Below are 15,237 nucleotides of genomic sequence, written 5' to 3' on the forward strand. Positions count from 1 at the left end.
TCCGTAAAGTGAATTATTCCGTAAATTTCGCCGTTATTTTACGGGTTTTCCGTATATGCAAATATTAATTACGCTAATGAGCGTAATTACAATCAACCACGTTTGCCCAAACACCTACACATAATAAAGTACATGTAAGTATATATTTAGTTTCAGCCACAACCGTGTACACATGTACAAACCCACGTTAAGGGATTTTATATTTTACGGAATGAAAAACTTTGTCCGTGTCTCATCTTGCGTGACTTGTTCGAACAGTGTGTGGGTGTGAGAGTTTCACGCTCAAACACCAGGTGATAGACCAAGATAGGAAGGCTGGTGGGGCATTAGTTAAACCATGAACATTGAATATCTAGGCACACGATGTAAGTATGTATATACACCTCTTATTCTGCAGAGGTGTGATTGCGGAATGAACGGAGTGGTCTCTGTATGCACGACAAGTTTTTGTAGCGATGGGTTATGTATGCTCGGCTGCCATTGGCACATGGTTTGTACAACAAACATACTACATTCATAATCGTATGTAGTTACTTCTCAGTTTGGCAAGGAGTCTAAACCTTAATTTACCGAGCAGTTCTAAATGTCAGGATAATGTCAGGATAAAGCTGTTTAACACTGGACAATATTGGTAATTATAAGAGATATTAAATTTGCATCGGGGATGAAGAACATTAATTTTGGTTTGTACCCATACACCGATGTGTGTTAGCACTTTTTATTCTGCACAGTCCCGAGTCCTGTGAACAAAATATCACAGGCATGTTACTCGGTAATTGTCAAAGACCAGTCTTCTCACTTGGTGTATCTCAACATACGCCTAAAATAACAAACCTGTGAAAATTTGTATCTCAACATACGCCTAAAATAACAAACCTGTGAAAATTTGTATCTCAACATACGCCTAAAATAACAAACCTGTAAAAATTTGAGCTTAATTGGTCTCGTCGAAGTTGCGAGATAATAATTTATCGTGTCACTATAGTTTTACTCTCATTGAAAAAAGTCAACAAATATTGTTTTTCCAGTGCATTTCCTGGAATAAGGAAGACGTGCTTTTGTGTCCAGAAGAATCCACTTGCCACGTAAGCTCATCAGGCATGTGCTTCGTTTTTGAAAGGGCAAGGGCACCAAGGCATTTTCTCCTCGGTAAAGGGTAGGGCTCCCTATGAGGAAATTGTAAACTTCTACCGGGGCATTTCAAGGGCATAAAGGCAGTGACCAGGGGGCATGGAGGCAACCGCCTTCACTGCATCAGTGAAGTATCAGGTCTTTAAAGGCAGTGGACACTATTGGTAATTACTCAAAATAATTATCATCATAAAACCTTTCTTTACTACGAGTAATGGGGAGAGGTTGATGGTATATGAAACATTGTGGAAAACGGCTCCCTCGAAAGTGACGTAGTTTTCGAGAAAGAAGTAATTTTTCACGAATTTGATTTCGAGACCTCAAGTTTAACATTTGAGGTCTCGAAATCAAGCATCAGAAAGCACACAACTTCGTGTGACAAAGGTGTTTTTATCTTTCATTACTATCTCGCAAATTCGACGACCGATTGAGCTCAAATTTTCACAGGTTTGTTATTGTATGCATATGTTGAGATACGTCAAGTGAGAAGACTGGTCTTTGACAATTACCAATAGTGTCCACTGTCTTTTAGCACGTACACTTCTTTACTCATGTTGTTTTGGCTCCTCACGTGCACGCACTTTTGTTTTGGACGCTATTGGTGTGAACTAAAATGTTAACTCAGCACTCAAACCTTGGTTTCCTGCCGCCCATGAGATTGAGTTGGCTACAAGACTACTGGTTTAATGGCTTACATGCTCGAATGAAGTCATCAGTGTGTATAACAACCCATTACTTTCTTACACACTGTCTTTCGTTTTTCCTGGGTAGTTTTAGAGCTAAGTGTTTTGCGATCACTGATGCATGGCCCGGTAAATATTTTTACACGTTGAGTACTGCCTCATATCCAGCAAAGTGACTTTCCTTAGAAAGTTAGTTTTTCACTAACTGTAAATTGTAGCCCGTATGGACCTAGTGCATTAACGTAAAACGATGATGAACCAATCATCATTATCATCAAGCTGGAACCACCCCTTGATGGATGCCCCCCCCCCCCCCCCCATTTGCAATTTCCATTTTCTTTTCCGTCACTTGTCATTCTTTAAGTTGCCACCTTGATTTGAAACTATGGAACCGCACACCTAATTAAGCGTGTCCCACAGTCATGATTATGGCCTAATGAACTATCTGACCTCTTGAAGAGGGTGTCCCTCTCAAAATGACGTCATGTGTAGACACTCTAAACACTTCCGGGTCAGAATTTACCAGATCCGGGTCCCATCGGGCCTGATCCGTTTTGGGGTTAGTGTGACCCCAAAAACTACCGAGAAAAGGGTCAAATTGACGCAAAATCGGGGCACAAAAACTCATTTCATTAAACCATTCCCCGTGTCATCAAAGAAAGCGGCCAATGCAAGGGGTATATCAGCCATTGGTTTATATCCCGCACATAAGCGATTCTGTGTACATTAATTTAATTCACAAAATGTTGCAGGAAGTAGCCGCGTGTGACGTCAGAGCAAGAAGTCAGTGAGTCGAAAGCAATCAACTTTGAGATACTAAACCTTTTAAAGTAATATTCTTTCGCCAGAAGACGATCAGAGCGTACTGATCGAAACGTCGAGTTGAAACCAACGGTTCTCAGCTGACGGTTCTTTTCAGAACCACCCCAACTCATTAGAGATAGTCATTACATGGTGTTACCGCAAACCTTTCCATATCGTATTTCCACCATGCAAAGTTTCAAGTCCTACTTAAAATAATATTACTGCATTTTTAACTTTATATGCCTTTCAATGTTTCATTTGGATGCTTTGGGAAATTCGTAAAGCGAACGCACCATAATGAACCTTCTATGTCCAGACTTACCAATAATGCTTATGTACAGGAATTATGCATGCACGGGGGCAACATACAGCAAGAAATCACGCCGGGATTGTCTTACCGAACACCGGCGGCTGTAGAGCCTTCGTCTCCACTCGCAAAATCCTACCCGGATCGGCCTCAAAGAGACGCACGTGGCCTTTCTGAAAAGAGCAAACATAAAGACCGGAGATAAACTGGAGGGGAACACTGAGTCAACAGACACGCATCTCACTCGAGGGAAGAGTCACCAGTTGGATCAACAGACAGATGGAACTGTTTCCAGTTTAGGTGATGGGGGTTATATAGGCCCACTGGCGAAGAGGGTAACAGCTTTCATTTAAGACGTGAGGAGAATTTGAAAACAAAATGAAGATGCGGCTAGCAAGGTTTTTGTGTCTTTACTTCAATGGGATATCTGCGGCATAATACAGTGGTGAACTATTATCATGAAGCCTTAAAGAAAACAATTTGTAAGGTTTTAGACTTGATTCAAGGCGTTGCCTCGTATGTACATGCACTGATTATAAACTTTAAGAAGGATCAATCCATTCACGAATGACTATCAATCGAATAGACGGACGGCGCATTAATTATATCATGATTACTGAACTATGTAGTAGTTCAGTATCTTTCTCTAGATCGGGGTGGCAAAACCGCGTGAACGTTCACGTTACCAAGTCTGTGAGAAGCTGCGTCGTTGGCTGTGTTTAAACGCTTCCTCAAGACATTTTTTATTTCCAGAACCATCCTAATTTGCTTCTCTTTTTGTTTCTCTATCAGCCTGTCGTTGGTTTTGTTTTTGTTCTTATGTTGCCCTCCCTTTGTTAATGATTGTTAGGCGCTCTGTTCTTTGTATAGCGCCCTATAAATGTTTTGTATTATTATTATTTATTATTAACCCGCGACAGCTGCGTGGGAATATTAGTTCGCCTGAGCTTAGCACAGCCTCTTGTCTTGTGCACCCACCACACCCCTCCTTTCTTCTTATGCAGTGTATACACAGGTGAAATTGAGGTATAAAATAAGGTGAACATTTTGATTATTCTACTATGATGTCAGCTTGGTTTATTTCGGCAAAGCACAATACAACAAAATGACGTAAACCTCCATAAAAAGAAACATTGATCATTGTACCTATATAGAGCGTGTCACAAATTCATGATACTATGTAGAACGTCAGTAGTGACGTCAAGTATCTAAACAGTCACCAAAATGTACATAAAGCCGAAGCAAAACAAAAAGGGCCGTATGCAAAGCACGACATTATTGCGTCACTCGCCAACTATTTGTTTTTTTCTTGAATTAACTGTTATCCTTGCCTGCCCTGACTAGAGAAAAACTATGAAGAATATTCCTTCACACTGACTTGACATCAAAGTGAGCTTGATCTGAATGATTATGTGCTACCCATACATAAGTTCCGTGTTTGACGTCAACAGTTGACGAGGCTTTGCCGAGTAACAAGCCGTATGGTCCCCGTATGGTCTAAGCTCGCCTCGGTGATGACAAATCTCACTGACGGGCCATGAAGGTATATTGCCCGTGGATGGAATAACCCAGATTTAAGGATATGTGATAATACACGATTCTCAGTGATTTTAATTTGTTTCTAATATAGCGTCTGACATAAAAAATCTCAAAACGCTGTACAGAATTTTACATAATTATTACCAGTTGACAACTAGTTGACTCTGATGAATGTTCGGTTTGGATCGACAGCTAAGGGCATCTCCACTATCAAATTTTATATATCTATACAAGAGTTATAAAAGTAACAGCTAAACAAGTCTTGAGATGTGCCCCCTTTCTTCTGAATTATCAAAATTTGATAAAAATCGTACAATGAAATCTCCATAATTAGATTTGGTGACGCCTTCCATTTATAGGGTGCACAAATTGTGCCTGCAAAAAGTCCAGGCTCTGTGGCTCTTTTGTAAACATGAGATGGGTTAGAATCACATTAGAATAATGTGCAAGTGATTGTTTCCACAGAACTCGGGAAAGTACCGAGTATACAGTGCTAACACACATCACGGTGTATGGGTAAAAACCAAAATGAATGTTTCTATCAGGATGTAAGGCATTTGTTTCAAGCATATACAACTTATAGTCTCAGATAAACATTGGCTACTCCAGTTTTGTGAACGTGAAAAATCATAGTTTATACATTTAAATTAATTAAAATACTATAAGTAAAAAAGTCCCGAACAAATAATTTCATATTGACTATGAAAGTGAGACCACCAACATAGGGCGAGGTAGCTCAGTTGGTAGAGCGCGGTACCGGCGCACCGGTACGTTAATCTGGAGGTCATTTGGTTCAAATCTCGCTCCAGTCGATTTGTCTCAAGTTGTTCAAACCCCAATTGATTGAAATACATGTTGACTTCGTTGACGTTGACTTCACGAGCAAAACGGAACCGTACAAAGGACAGGTTTATGACATGTTTCAGCATGCAGTATGCCTAAATCAACAATTAAAATAAAATCAATTATAAGGGGCGTTTGAAATCACACTCTAAATGGATTGACGACTTTAATACCAGTTTACTTCTCCGTTTTAAGTTCCATTTTAAGCTTAAGGCGGGGAAAAAACCTTGAATTACCTTCAGATCAAAATAACACTGAAAGCCTCTATTCATTCCTCCACAGCTTGCAATTAAATTTGAGAATCGTACGAGGCCAGCAACGAACAATTTGGCTCTACACCCTTTTTTTTTTCCAGCCGTTCGTCACTTGCAGTGTTTGCCCAGCAGTTAGTGTCATATCTGTTCATTCACGATGCTTTCTAGCGCGACTACCTTGTAGCACAAAAGACTCTGTCTCGAGTTCAAGCTTAATCAAATAAGGGGAAGTCGTTGATTTGCAACTAATGGGAAAGTTACTTGGTTGTGTAATGATACATCAGTTACCGTTGAATTGGTGACCCACTTATCAGTATGTTAAAGGGTTGTATAATACGTTACGTGGTAACGAGTAATGGGGAGCTGTTAATAGTACAAAACATTGTGAGAACGGCTCCCTCTGAAGTTAAGTAGTATTTTGAAAAAAGAGGTAATTTTCACTCAAATCAGGCCTGAAGTAATTTTTTGAAAGCAAATAAATTTGCACAACACTGGTGTTTTTTTCTATAATTATTCTCTTGCAACTTCGATGACCAATTGAAACCAAATTTTCACAGATTTGCTATTTTAAGCAGATGTTGTGATACACCAAATGCGACTACTGGTCTTTGATAATTACCAAAGGTGTCCAGTGCCTCTAAAGGCTAACTTGAATAGAAGTAAAATAGACTACGGTTATGGAAAAAAGTTCAACGTGCTGTCCCCAAAATTTGAAGAAGGAGCGCCCGTGGTAATGCTTCTAAGATTGTGTATTCCTGTACTTATGCAGTGATCATTCTACCTGCGTGGACATTATTTAAAGCTCCGGATTTTTGGTGATATCTTTAAAACGTGTACACTGTTTGAAAGTAAATTTGTATGGGTTAGTTATACTGTATAATATCTACATTTATATAGGATTTAAAAATTCGAACGGTTCCAAAAACGAAACTTATACTTTCCCTTTAAGCAAAATAATATTGAGGGCTTTGATTTGCAATTAATGGGAAAGTTGCTTATGCTTAGTCGTGTAAAATTATGATTTATTACGATACATTAGTTATGATATACCAATGATGACCTACTTATTTTAAATTCACGAGTAAGCCCATGAACGCCATTCCAATTCCCCTATCGACTCTATTAGGCTTCAGATTGATGTTTACTTTGTCACAAAATAACCAAACCCACGTGCGAACTTTATTCCCAATGCGGTAGAGGCAATTTTTCTAATGGCTGGCTGTATAAAGGATGAATATCTTGCCTGCGATCATCTCGTATAAAAAATATCCGAAGTCAAAAACAACTACTTGATTTGATTTTCTTTGTTTCACCACACTTTCCCAATTTAAAATCTGGTATTTTAATGCCATCTTGAATTAACCCACTCAAGTCAATGTAACCAAACCGAGGCTGGAATGGCAAATAGTCTGGTTCCCTTTTTTGTGTACAATCTTAACAGCATGCATTACTGTTATTGGATACAGCGAACATAAACCAAGCTGGTGAAAACATCAGCCTATGCAATAACAATCGGTAGTTTTCAGTCACTGGACAAGCCCCGTTCAGATGTGCTGCTATTTTATTAACTCATTCTAGGCACATACCATTACATTAAGAAGACATTAAAAAAATATATATACATTTTACTCAGTCAGTTTCCCTTTGTGTATTATTTGATATTATTTTGAAATAAAAAGTCGCATTGTGGTCCCCCGGCTGCCGCTTCCCATGTTGTATAGTAAACTTGAATGTGATCCCTGGCTGCACGGCAGTTACAGGTTGTATGACTTCTCACTACACCCAGAACAAAGATATTGACAAACTAATAAGACCGCCAACATATACCTCAGTTGATAGAGCGACGACACGTAATTCTGGAGATCGTTGGTTAAAGTCCACCTCTAGTTAATTGTTCTTTGTTCAAGCCCAAACCCATTCAAATAAATTTGTGTTTATTATTTGACAAAAAAACAATCAGCAAATCAGTACAAGGAAAATATAAATTCCGAAAAATCATTATAAAAAAAAATCAGTACAAAGAAAAAATAAATTCCAAAAAATCATTACGAATTCTTGTAAATTTTGTGTTCCTCTTCATTCGAATGAAGATGTGTCGGTTCCTTTGAGATTTGCCTTTTCACGCTAGAGAGCTCATTAGCCTTCGAGAATCCGTGATGCCTGTCGTTTAAGATTGTATATAAATAGATATGTAGATTAATCATCTATAGGGAAATCTATTCAGAGGTAGTTCAAGATTTCTAAATCTTCCCTGAAGGAATTCAAATGAGTGAGCGTAAAGCGCTCGCATTGTTGTAATAATTTTGTTGAAATTGCATTTTTCTGTTTTCATTAATACTGCTTCTTAAAGCTGCAAACTGAAGTGATAGGCTCCAGTGATTATTTACAATGGGAGATTTTCAAAAGCTTCAGCCGAACGTAAGGATTAATCCAGTTTAGATGAAATTCAAGAATGTTATGATAATTTGTGTGAAAATTTGCAAGATATCTTTTGGGATATTACATCAACGTTTAGGGTGAGTATCTGCGTAACCACACATTTTCAGTGGTTTGAGGCAAGTGGTATCTTGAGACCAAGGACAAAACAACAAAGGAAAAACAAAAGTAACCCATAGGAACATTCTAAAGACTGTGTCGCTCCAGAAGGAAAATTGTGGATTCCAAAGTCTATGAGGAACATAGGAAAGAAAGGGACAAAGGAAAGAAAAAAAGAATGTCCCACAAGGATGCATTTTAGAAAATGTGACACGAACATTATTTTGTGACTTGTTTACTCATTCCTCAAAAACTACAGAATCTCAGTTAGTAAGATTTGAAGGGAAGCTTTCAAACCATGTAAGTTTAGTTTGAATCTGTGGACATTTTGCAAAAAGTACCTGAATCCTTTAAAGTGTAGTCCTACATCCTTTCGATAAAACTAAAATCAATATTTCCACAATAGTCAGCATAATATTATATAGCTGATCGTGACACTTCATGTTTTCTCTTAATTTCAGTTCATTTTCCAAAGTTCTTAGCTCCCTTTGTATGTCAAGGTCTCCTGTCTATTCTAAGCAATGTATCTGAAATGCACAAATCAAATAATCTTCACGACATACATGTACGTAGCGAGGTAAGCAAATCCAGAATTATGATGCTTCATGGTTGTACGGGACCTTGATGCATTTGTTAAAAGCCCGTCTGAGAAAACCGTAAAAAATATTTATTATTATTAAGTAAAATAGCCACTGGACTGCGAAATACAACTGGACTGTAAGTACATGCGTGGAGAGAGAACAAATTGTATAAACTAATTTAAGTAATGCGCATAGCTTCCACATATTCCCAAATAACGCTTTGTCTGATTAAGGCAGCTAGAAATTTCACAGTGCGTCGTTTTGTTTTAAAGATAATTGCAAGTCCGCTAATTGTCAAAGACTAGGATTCTCACTTCGTGTTTTCCAACATATGCATAAATTAAAAACAAACTGTGGAAATTTGGGCTCAATTTGCTTTCGAAGTTGCAAGAAAACAATGAAACACACTTGGTGCACAAAAATGCGAGTGCTTTCAGTTGTCAAGGCTTCAGGCCTAAAGTATTTTTTTCAGATTCAAATTTTTGGGTGAGAAATCCCCCCCCCCCCCCTTTCTCAAAAACTACGTTAATTTACGGGCAGCCGTTTCTCACAATATCAACAGCTCTCCATTGCTTGTATATACCAACACGTTTCTATGCCAATAACTACTTAGAGTTTTTACCAACAGTGTCCAGTGTCTTTAAGCCTGGGGTGAAGTCAAATCACATCCTGTGTTTTCCACCTACCGAGGTATTTTAAAGTTTGCGTAAAAAACAGAGCAGCCGATTTCGGTTGAGAGTGGGCGTTTGGTTTGATGATTTTTACAGTCGATGTTTGTTGATAGTTGTTAAGTTATGAGGACAATATTTTTGTTCAATATTGTTTTTACTGAAGTATGTTGCATATAAACCAATATGGTAGCCAGCTAAAATCATGTATGATGTGTGTTGGTTTGTTTGCATATAGAGAGTACAATTTGTTTTGTCCGGAAACCATTTCTACTTGAGAGGGTCTCAATTAATTCTGTTTAAATCTTTTTTTTTTAATCACTCAGTAGCTGAGATACAGAATGTATATATATAATAAACGTCAGAATAAAACAGTAATTGTTTTTTTCTTCATTTAGTTAGTGCTCGTTGTGAAGCCAAGGCCTCTCAATAAAGCAATCTGTTTCATGAACCCAAATGGAGAAAAGACAATGAAGGAGATTTCAGCTTTAGATGTGCACGGAAACCCCCCAACAAAATTACTCCAGGGAAAACCCACGCAGTCAAATAGGGACTGAACACTCAATCCATGCAGTGCCCCCAGTGGGGTTCAAACCAGGGTCCTAGATGTAGAAGATGGGGAAGTATACCACCACGCCAACCCAACCACCCTGTTCAAAAAAAAAACATAGCCCAAGTATACTCAAATTAATTAGGCCACTTCATTTAAATTCCCATAGCTTATTCCCCGAATGTGGGTCACACTGGCGAGGGAACCTTGATCTTTGGTGGAATGACACCCAGCATTTCCCCCAATGAACCAACTATACATGGTCAGTGCATCCTGTGGCAATTAACTCATTAATATGTATAAGCCGGATAGAACAAAACAAAATATCTTCACTATACAATAACAAAGCATATAGGACTACAATAATCCCTGGTGGGATATCAGTATCCGTTGCACAAATTCCGATGCTGTACGCAACAGAGGAGTCCAACCTGGGCTAGTTTAAAATAAGGGAATTTTGTTAAGTTGTTAGGCACAAGTAATTGTATTAATCATTAAAGATTCGAGAGCCAATAATTATATAAATAAATTAACGCCATATTCATGAATGAAGCTATAGTCACTGCATGCATGCAGAGCCCAAGTTGATTGAGCTGCTTATAGGCAGAGGAATTTGTTTAGCAACTTAATTCCTGCTTTGCAAACATAAGCAGAATACCAGCCACAAGCATGTTTCCGTTGTGCTTAGCTATTTTTTGAAGATTGAGCAGCTATATCAAGTTGGGCCCAGGTGCTCTGCGAATGCTTATTTGAACGACAGAGCTACTAAGCACCATATTCCATCTGAGTACAGCTGTGTCTAATTTTATATAGCTGCTTGAGCAGAAGTGCTTACCATTTTCTGCTGAGATAAAATATGCAAGTTATAACATGCTTGGTGCTTCTTAAAGGCAGTGGATACTATTGGTAATTACTCAAAAATAATTATTAGCACAAACCTTACTTGGTAACGAGTAATGGGGAGAGGTTGATAGTATAAAACAGTTTGAGAAACGGCTCCCTTTGAAGTAACGTAGTAATAACTTCGAGACATCAGATTTAGAATTTGAGGCCTCGAAATCAAGCATCTGATAGCACACAACTTCGTGCGACAAGGGTGTTTTTTCTTTCATTAATATCTCGCAACTTCGACGACCTATTGAGAAGACTGGTCTTTGACAATATTACCAATAGTGTCCAGTGTCTTTAAATTACCCATAATATTAATTTAGATTACTTTTTGGGGTATCCATAAAGGTCTAGATATGTGTCAATTTTAACACTGTCAGTTTTGGCAGTGAACAAGCAACATTTCCGTAGTAGTCACAGTAAAAAGTAAATAAAATTTAATTTTCGCAAGCATTATTTGTTTTGTTCTTAACTATTTGATGTACTTCATAGAGCTGAAGTAATACCATGGGCACTAAGTAAAGATGTTGTTTGTGCATCTATCGAGCGTACCCCCCCCCTCCCCCTACGACGCGGCTGCTTTGATGTTTTTATTTCATTATTATGCTTCAGGTATCCTAACATCACGAATGTAGGTTGGCTAATAAAGTTCCGGTTGTATGAATCTCATCGCACCCACTCCAACTCCCCCTTTTTTGAGTTTTCCCCCCATATTTATCTCACAATCTGTATTTTTCTTTCACTAGTTTATCTAGAAGCAATATTTGTTATAAATAATAAAAAGTACTATCTCCTGACTAAGAAATTATTGACATTACCTCACTCCACTATTGGGGTTTTACAGACATAATGTTCCATTTGCCCGTCGGGGACGTTGTGTGTTTACCAGCGATAATAACCCAATGAATATTTTGGTCTCAGAGCCATCAGTTTAGACTCCCAGGGCAATAGACAAAATAGACCAATAATAATTGTATCGACATGAGAATTGTTGTTCCCCATTTTCAAGGAATCATTATTCGCATACATACAGAAACAATACCTCAAAAGGAATAACACATTAAAGATGTCATTTTCACTTCATAGTTCAGCTACCATACATAGAAATAGTTCAGTTACCTAATTATTATAACAAACCTATGCAGGGGAGAAGTGCACGAGTAAACTACGAAGTACACTAGCCTGACCCAGTTTAACAAAAACATGTAAGCAAAACAACACATGCTTATCCATGATAAGGTTACCAGCCACTGCTTCACAAAATCCGCATGTGACTGGTATCCGGCTCATTTTTGCTGAGCAGGAAATTGTAAAGCAATGTAGAAGAATGCGACATTCAAAGGGAAAGTGAACATTTCATTTTTAGAACCCTTCGATTGTTTTAATCATAATTGCAGATTCTATTTACAATCAAACTAACCCGTGAATATTTGATTTCAACAGTTGGTTGCGTTTTTGAGATGTTGCCGAAAATCCGGAGTGGTTTTGTCCGCGCAGGAAGAATAATCCGTAATTGGAATAAACAAGCTAAGAACCGTATCCGACAACAACTTTTATCAGGTTCAATATTTGGGAGATAACATATTCGTCCATAACCGCATCACTTCAAGGTGAAATTATTCTCAAAATGTTGTATACTATCGAAAGATGCTGAACTTCTGACCAAGTAAGTTTTTATTGCGATTGGATTTCCAAATCCCTTTACAGAATTCGGCTTGCCCTTGCATTAAGCCCCCACCTTCAACTCCACTGGGTGTGCCAGATATAATTTCTTTTTAAAAATCGATGATGTACTATTTCTTTTAAGAAAAAAACATCAGTTTACGGTTGCATTAATTCTCAAATTCTCAATTTTATCAAATCACAAACTACAATGGATTGTGCGATGATCGTTACACGCGTCAAGTCTAAACATCAGTTTACGGTTGCATTAAGTCTCAAATTCTCAATTTTATCAAATCACAAACTACAATGGATTGTGCAATGATCTTTACACGCGTCAAGTCGTGCCTAAAAATAAAATTATTTCGTACTTATAACACGCTCGCTCGCTATCACAATCTACTGCAGTCCTTTGGTGTATTATTCGTCGCTGTTAGAAACCAGCTAATTATGTTGTTGTTTGCATCAGTATTTTCATAATCATAGAAATTCTCACTGATAGAAACAATAACCATCCTTGGTAAGATTCCATGTACCATTAGGCTTGACCACTCTCCGGGTCAGGCTAACCCTGAAAGTGGTTAAAGAATGAGTTTTCAATTCATATTATTCTCAGTCATTCTGACTCGATTCTGTGTCAGTTTGACCTGGGTGCCGGGTCATACTGAATCAAAGATGGGTAAGTTAAACGGGACTCGGAAATTATTTCGAAATTATTTCGATTGAAATGTCCGTTGTTTTAGAAGTCAAACAAAGTATTTCGAAAATTTAATTCTCAAAAATTTGAGATTTCATTTGTGTTCTTTTATTAGGTCAATGCTGCGGCCGGAGAAGTGGACTTCGTTAAACGTGGGCAAAACAAAAGTTTTTTTATTTTTTGTATACACTGTCTCTAACTGGAACTTTCACATTGACTTTTATTGTATCTTAGTTGACAATCGTGACAACAAATCAGCATTACGTTGTCGAAAACCAATATATGACCCTATACCCTTCACTCCCACAATCACGAGTGCAACTCATAAACCTTATATCTAACTCATATATGAGCGTGTACGATCGACAATTATTCTGGAATTGCTTAAGTGGCGCCTGGCGCTTTTTATTTTCATCCAACCGAGTAAGCACTACTCTTTGAATCAGATTCAAGTACGAGACGAGTAAGTGGGGCACCCATAAGTAACTCTCATCTTTCCTGCTTTTTGTGCCTTTTGGGAAATTCAAAACTACCCTTCTCCCTCCGGCACTTCTAAAAACAAACCTTTCTCACCCGAAAAAGGTGTGAACATGAACGAAAGAAACGTATTCTTTAAAAGATCAGTCCTATAAAACTTCAATTAGATAAGAGCAACACAAAACCTTTTAACTGCCCGCAGGTTTTGTCGTAACGCCCGCAGTCTTTTTCGCGCCAAAATTCATACTCGAGAAAGCAGACACAATTTGCATTAAAAATTTGCCTTTTGCCTCTAGGCGCTCATACCTTTATTCTTTTCTGTTGAATTCGTTAATTTCTATTTTGCTGTGGAGTGAATGGGAAATCCTTGATGTCAGAGACTGTAGGTTTCTAAACTTATCCACACGCTAGGTTAGACACAGTGTCCCGTGGAGATATTTTTGATTTGACTCAGAAATTATTATTATTATATTTCAAAATGATATGATGGAACTGCCACTTCCCACTGACCGGAACTTTGAATGATTTGGGACTCGGGGACTCTACACATAGTTAACCCATAATAATATCGGTACACTGCAAAAACTGAGGTGTTACAGTTGATACCATAGGTGCTGTCACATTTTATAGATACCAAAGACAGATTTTGAAATTAATTAATAATAAATAATAATTAATAATTAATAATAGAGAGTTAAAATAACAGCAATGTTATTGTTTTTGTAATGTTATTAACCATGGCGTAAACTGTGATCCTTTTTTTGGGGTATCTATGACAGCATCCGTCTTTGCTTGAAGTGTGCGTATGGTGCTCCTGTCACATATTTTACAGATTTTAGATTTGTTATAATAATCTATCTTACCCTGTTAAGGCCTAAATGTATTTACTTTTTCCACATGAGCAACTATAGGCCAGCCTCTGGTGGGTCGATGAGGGACTGGCTTGCCCACAAGACTGTATAAGGCTTAATATTTTGTCCCTGGATTTTTTTCTTCTTCTTAGGTTTAGGCCTCGATAGACTTTTTAGGCTACTAAATTACTACAGTTTTTCTGATTTTTTTTCCCAAGAGCAAGAAAAAAACAACAACAAAAACCCCAAAGAAACCGGAAATCTGACTAAAGTAGGAAGAGTTTCTTGCCTGATGGTTGAAAAAAACCTCCCGATTCCAATAATTTTATATTTTTGCTTCAAGGAGGCTTATATCACGGCTGGATACCCCTTGTTTTCTGTTGAGGCTTTTCCGAACCCCAGTGCTGGTTTATTCATTGCTAGCGTCTTGAACTTGTTTTTCTCTCTCCCTCTCTCACTTTTCCAGATTCCCCGAAGTTGAGAGTCTGGACAAAGTGGTTTCGTGCCTTTTCAAAGGCTTTTGCATTTTGTCCGTCTCTCTCGTTCCAAATTCGTCGAAATATCTCTCCACTTGAAGTGTGTACATAAAACCCACACTCCGTTTTTTGACCAGATTGAGCAGCCTGCATAACCGGTAATAATTACCGGTCTAGATGCTTACAGAAACGTCTGCAAGCAAGTCCCTGCTTTCTCTCGACCGTTCTAGTCTTCCTACTTAAAGGCACCGGACACCTTTGGTAATTGTCAAAGACAAGTATTCTCACTTT

At 38.1% G+C, this 15,237-nt stretch overlaps 1 protein-coding gene across 1 annotated transcript in view; it reads right to left on the reverse strand.

The window, feature by feature from the left end:
• The window catches only part of LOC117297398 (transmembrane prolyl 4-hydroxylase-like), a 28,818-nt gene that overhangs the window by 12,499 nt on the left and 1,082 nt on the right, over positions 1-15,237 (reverse strand). Inside the window, exon 2 of the mRNA XM_033780406.1 lies at positions 3,017-3,098. Coding sequence (XP_033636297.1) covers positions 3,017-3,098 — 82 coding nt within the window. The remainder of the gene's footprint in view (positions 1-3,016; positions 3,099-15,237) is intronic.

Source organism: Asterias rubens, chromosome 12, assembly GCF_902459465.1.
Source record: "Asterias rubens chromosome 12, eAstRub1.3, whole genome shotgun sequence".
NCBI lineage: Eukaryota > Metazoa > Echinodermata > Asteroidea > Forcipulatida > Asteriidae > Asterias > Asterias rubens.